At 35.0% G+C, this 6,000-nt stretch overlaps 2 protein-coding genes across 3 annotated transcripts in view; one reads left to right on the top strand and one right to left on the bottom strand.

Moving 5' to 3' along the window:
- The window catches only part of LOC102595518 (E3 ubiquitin-protein ligase makorin-like), an 11,579-nt gene extending 8,940 nt beyond the window's left edge, over nt 1–2,639 (bottom strand). The window contains exons 1-3 of one of the 2 annotated variants that reach the window (XM_006345402.2): nt 2,368–2,639; nt 1,609–1,696; nt 746–1,524 (exon numbers count right to left, since the gene is read on the bottom strand). In XM_006345402.2, coding sequence (XP_006345464.1) covers nt 746–1,524; nt 1,609–1,696; nt 2,368–2,378 — 878 coding nt within the window. In that variant the 5' untranslated portion in view covers nt 2,379–2,639. The remainder of the gene's footprint in view (nt 1–745; nt 1,525–1,608; nt 1,697–2,367) is intronic. The other variant, XM_006345401.2, reaches the window with a different exon arrangement.
- Nucleotides 2,640–4,502: 1,863 nt separating this feature from the next.
- Nucleotides 4,503–5,412, top strand: LOC102595196 (thylakoid lumenal 19 kDa protein, chloroplastic). The gene has a single exon (XM_006345400.2). It carries the CDS (start codon nt 4,558–4,560, stop codon nt 5,281–5,283), a length of 726 nt encoding a protein of 241 aa, XP_006345462.1. The 5' UTR covers nt 4,503–4,557; the 3' UTR covers nt 5,284–5,412.
- Nucleotides 5,413–6,000: the final 588 nt, after the last annotated feature.

The raw sequence follows: 6,000 nt of genomic DNA, 5'->3' as shown, positions 1-6,000 counted from the left end.
GGGGTAAAAGCTGGTGCAAAGGACCTTTCTGTAATCCCAAAAAGAACAAATACTTAAGATCAACGATGACACTGTCAATGACACGCATTCTTTTTTTCCTATTCATATCATATCAAAAAAATTATCACTCCTCTCCTTTCTTGGCTTCTACATGGTGTTTTCTTTCCCCTTCCTTTCAATCCAGAATATCTGTAAGAGTTTCCATTGGGCTCCTAACAATGAATATTGTCCTGAAACTTGGACAAAACCCTATCTCTAACAACATTATGAACTGAATTTTCAAATCTGACTACCATTAAATGAACATAATTGTTATCAGGAAAAAGATTTACGTTTTTTGGAAATGGAGAAATCCCCGAAGGACAATAGGCACACGGTTCAAAACTCGATGGGTAATGAGCCATCCCCTCTACTCTTCCCCCTTAAATACCAAGCTTTTGGTCTGCGTAAGGTTCAAATCTGTAACAGTCGTCTGGACCAAAGCTCTCAAGGTATCATCGCTAAATAGAATACCCGCCTTATCAATCCCAACCGGACACCTGAAATCATATGCAATAGATGCTCGTACCAAATTTTTTCCAATACAACTAAGTATAGTGTCGAATATATTTAATGCATGTATTGCAACTGCAATTATATAATTCACATAAAATCTTTAAAGAAATTTCAGTGTTTGTTGCATTTAGAGACAGTCACGTCCATGCTTAAAACAAAGAACACAAAACAGAGAAGAGGAAAGATGAACCTGAGTTTGGCCTTGTAGCTGTCAAGGATAATTTGCTTTTCTTCTTTTGTGGAGAACCAAATGACACTTGGAATGACAAAATATGAAAGCTTCCGGCATACAGGGCAGGTCCTAAATGTCGAGTTGATATCAACCCCAGAGGAAGGAGTACCACTGCGCCAATTCCTTATACATGATATACAAAATGGATGATCACACTCAAAAAGGATCCCGAACTTCCGCTCTGCTGCAGTTGTCTTAGAGAGTACACGTTCAAGACATACACTGCACTCTATTTCTTGACTATGCTTCAGTAACTCAAGGCGCTTTTGCCTCTTCTCACATATTTTTATATGCTCCTCTCTTTCAAGAGGCCGAAAGGGATGCAAGCAATTCTTCGCACATATTGGACATAAATCTCCATGAATATAAGGACAGTTTTCTCCCCGTGGACATTTACCAGCAGCAGCAAAAGAGCAAATTGATCGATCAGCTGGATTCATTCTCTTTAACTCGACAATATTATCAATAACTGCCGCATCATGATGCTCTGAATTTTCACTCCATACAGGCTGGTTGGGAGGGTAAAAAGATCTGCCTGACGCGGAAGAAATGCCTGAAAGAAGTCCTGCACCATTTGCTAGCATTCCAGGAGAGAGGGTGGTGGGAGGAGAAGCTGAGAGCAGATGTTGAGCTGGAGCTGACGAAGATGGAAGTGAGGGTTGTTCAGAAACTTTAACATGTTTGTATCTACACCTGCTGCCATAGGCACATAATCCTTTTTGGTAGTATGTGCATACCTACAAAAATAATCCAAGTAAGAGTTACCAGATGATAAAGTCACTCAAAACTATGATTGAAAAACTATAATATCCAGAACATACATTATTTGGAGGATCTTTCCAATCATGCGAGAACTCACAGTACTCTCCTTTCAGACATGCACCATTTACAAAGAACTTGCAAAGAATCCTGGAAAATATATAAGCATATTTGTAAGTGCATATGGCCATCAATTATAATTAACAATAAACTTTGCTCATCAATTTTTTATTTTATTTTTTGATAAAGTTGCCAATCAAGTTCTTTAGTTGTATAGCTATTGTAAAAGTACAAATGATCAGAAAATGCCATAATCACTTCAACAAGCTACTTCAAGAAATCCCATGATCATTTAGAAAATCCCTTTGAAAATTATTCGTAAAACTCTTTTCCTCCTCTAATCTTAGGAATCAAGATAAGAAAAAATAGTTCAGAATTTTTTTGTAAAACGTCTTCAAAGCTGATCTTAGGAATCAACAGAAAATTATTTTTTTTTAGAGAAAGTCCATTTAAATTTAACTTTCTCCTCAGCTAATCTTAGGAATCAACACCAAAAAACGAATACCAGAACATTTACATATCTACACCATCTGGCAGAAATTAGCAACTCCTAAAACGCAAATTCCCACCCAATATTTCTAAAAACCTTCACATCTTCCATCCAATGATCCAATCACAACACAATAAATCCAATTGCATATATAATCGTAAGAACATATATATATGTATCAATACCTAATCGTCAAGATTGCGTACCGGAATCAGAACAATTAAAGTTTTCAGATCATCCAAATGAAAAGGCGATTCGAAAAAATGATTACCTTTTCGACATGACATGGAACCATGAACTTGGCAATTGTTGATGAATTGAACAGCCAGAGCGAGAATAGAGCGATTCGCTCCCTCGCTCTGGCTCGTTAAAGGAGGCTAGGGCTTTTGCTTTTGGCGGTTCGATCCCACTACTAACTGCTCAGGGTAGAGATACACTACCTTCTTCTCAACCTTCCATTTTATAGTTTTTTTTTTCAGGTCTGGAGTCTGGACCTTAGGTTACAAAATGAAAATTAAGGAGGGTGATTTAGAATAGAAGTGAAAATGAAAACTATTTTATGCTAAAACAATTTAAAAATTCACAAGTTTTTTTAATTTTTTTTAAGCTATAATAACAAAAATAAGTCGAAATTCTATAACTTTTGTAGGAAGAAGGTGACTATAGTAAAAATAGTTACTGGACATAGTCCCAGTTCTGAGTGAGAACAAGAGAAATCTTAGTAATAATTAAATTTAATATTAAAAAAGAAAGACAAAGGATTTAAAGAAACTGAATAATTCATACTTTATTTAAGAGTTAATTCATTTAAATATATTAAAAAGTTAGTGCTTCATCTAAACATTGAGATTCAAACTTTTGTAAGTGCAAACAATAACATATTAATATTAGATAGGAGTATTCAATAAGAAAAATGATCTGTTAGGTCAAAATGATAATAAATCTGACAAGTTTATATATTTTTGGCTAAATACATACACAATACCTTAAATTTGCCCAAAATTCTCATTTAAAAATTTGAACTCAACCTTGATTCAGTTGAAAACACTACTGTGTATAATTTCGTTGTTGTCATATACAACAATTTGAGTTGACACAAAGTGTGGGTTGCACAACATTTGGGCACGCGAGTGTTGGTTGAAGTGAATTATAACAGTGTTATTACAATCTCTAAAAGCTTTTATTTAAATTCTATTTTTTTACAGCGTTCTCATTATTATTTTCTTCGTTATTTGTCTCATTTTCTTTGTCCAAATTAAATCACAAAAACAAATTTGTTTTCTAATTCTTGTGCGCTTCTAGGCTTTCTTCTGATTTTTCATTTTAATTTTTGCCTCCAATTTGAAAAGGTAAACTTCATTCTTATCAATTTCGGTTCAATCAATTTATCATGATAATTCTTCTTAAATTCTCATCTCCCTTTTTTTTGATGTATTTGTAGACAAGAGGTGAATGCAATTACCTTAGATGAGTCCGGAGTCAAAACGGCAACCTTTTAAAAAAAAAAACATAAATGGTATATCAAAAAAATTTAAACCAAAAGGGCAAAATCACTCCAGAGGGAGCGATGCCTTTTGAACAAAATTAACACCATTTGCGCCGTTAAAAAATTCAATTAAAATCGCTACTAGAGCAGCGATTTTGTCAAAAAAAAATTTGAATAAACTGAAATCGCTGGATGGACAGCGTTTTCCTCAATTTTTTTTATTTTTTGAAAAACTAAAATTGCTCACTCTTCTCATTTGACATTTCTCTTTGCTTTTTAAAATTAAAGATTTTGCTACTCTTTATTTTTTGAAAACTTCGGACGAAGGAGGAAAGGGGATGGAAGTGTGAGGATTCTCTTATTTATATCAATAATATTTGTACTTCATTTTTGAGGAAAATCGATGCCCAATGCCCATGCAAAGATTTCAGTTTTTTCAAAAAAAATAATTGAGGAAAAATGTTGATGCAGCGAATTCAGTTTTTTCAAAAAATAATATAAAAATTGATTATGACAAATTATTCTTCTCAAGAAAAGAGAGTGATTTGGCATATTATTTTAATACAAAAAAATTATCAGGCGCTTAACTACACAAAGTTCTTAACCGAATGAATTTTCAGCTTATTGTGCGAGATAGAAATAAAATTGTATATAATATTGTGTATAATTGAAACAAGCCTAAGTTCAAGATATTCAATTTCTTAAAAACACATGTAATTGAGAAAATCATTATATCAATGCCTACCTTGAGAAAAAAATTACTGAACGTGATTACGGACAAATTTAAAAAGGACCGTATATGCGTTTTGACAAAATAGCAAATATGACATGGCAACATAAACCATTGATGATTGGCTACAATTGGCTAGTTTCATCAAATCTTACTAAATGGATAAGATACATATTTTTATAATGACAAAACCCACAATAATAGTCTATCCCCTAAGCTAAAGATTTCACAAAAAAAAAATCCACATGGCAAGTATTCTCCACCCCTCATCCTTCCTTTCCTCCGCCTCTTCCTCCACCACCACCACCACAAAACCACCAGTTACACCACCCTTTTCCAGACCCCAATCCACCTTATCACCACCCTCTAAACCCCTCTTAACAAAATTAACCGCCACAGCAATAGCCACCACAATACTAACAACCTCTCTCCCTTCTCTAGCAGATTCCCCCACCAGCTTCAACATTTACTACGGTACAGCTGCTAGCGCCGCCAATTACGGCGGCTACGGAGGAAATTCCGACAAGAAGGCGTCGGCTGAGTATATTTACGACGTCCCCGATGGATGGAAAGAGCGTCTAGTGTCGAAAGTTGAAAAGGGCACAAATGGAACAGATAGTGAGTTTTATAACCCGAAGAAGAAGACTGAGAAAGAGTACCTTACTTATCTTGCTGGGTTTAGGCAATTAGCACCTAAAGATATAATTCTGAATAACTTGGCTTTATCTGATGTGAATTTGCAAGATTTAATTGCTAATGCTGATGGGGTTACATCAGAAGAAAGGAAAGATGAAAATGGGCAATTGTATTATGATTATGAAATTGATGGAGTTCTTGGTCATAGCTTGATTTCTGTTACTTGTGCTAATAATAAATTGTATGCTCATTTTGTCAATGCCCCAGCGCCGGAATGGAAGAGGGATGAAGGCATCCTGAGGCATGTCCATCAGTCTTTTAAAACTGTTGGGTAATATGAAATTGTAATTTTATTTGTCTATAGAGAAAGAGTTTTGGAATATGTAATAAGATTGAGACACTCAATATAATCACTATCTCTTCATATTGATTTTGGTATCAAGTTGTTTTTGTATATTGCACTGAAGTGTTGGTCTCTATCTGTACATTACCTTTACAATGAACTTGCATTTTGTATGCATTGTTCACCAATCAGAGACGTCCATTTGCGGTTTCTGGTAATGAGTGAATGTCATTAAACCGTCTTGGTTGTTTCATCTTTGCTCCCTAGCTAGCGATAATGTCTGCTACGTGCTTCAAAGTTCTCGAGCAGTAACTTAATTTCTTCCACCAGAGAGGTTCAAAATTGAGCTTAATGGATCCACTTTGTCCAGTTCTTGTAGATTCTATCCAAGTACACAGAGTGTCCCTAGTTGCAAAAAGGATTAATGAAAGGAACAAGCTTATGTACACATTGCACTACCTCATGATTCATGGTGTCTACAAGCCAACAAAAACATCTAGATAGCAAATTGGTTCTTATTTTGGCACTACAACACACATTATTGTAGCCTATAAGGTAGATGCATTCTCCAACTTTCAGAAGTTGAAAGTTGCAGAAATGAGGATGCTCATATGAATGTGTGGGCATACTAAGAGAGATAGGATTAAAAATGAAGATATGCGGGATATTTGGAGGGTGATCTCCCTACAGATGCGGACTCAAGATTTAA

The sequence above is a fragment of the Solanum tuberosum genome, unplaced genomic scaffold, assembly GCF_000226075.1.
Source record: "Solanum tuberosum cultivar DM 1-3 516 R44 unplaced genomic scaffold, SolTub_3.0 scf00068, whole genome shotgun sequence".
NCBI classification, from domain to species: domain Eukaryota; kingdom Viridiplantae; phylum Streptophyta; class Magnoliopsida; order Solanales; family Solanaceae; genus Solanum; species Solanum tuberosum.
This window is presented reverse-complemented; position numbering and strand designations above follow the sequence as displayed.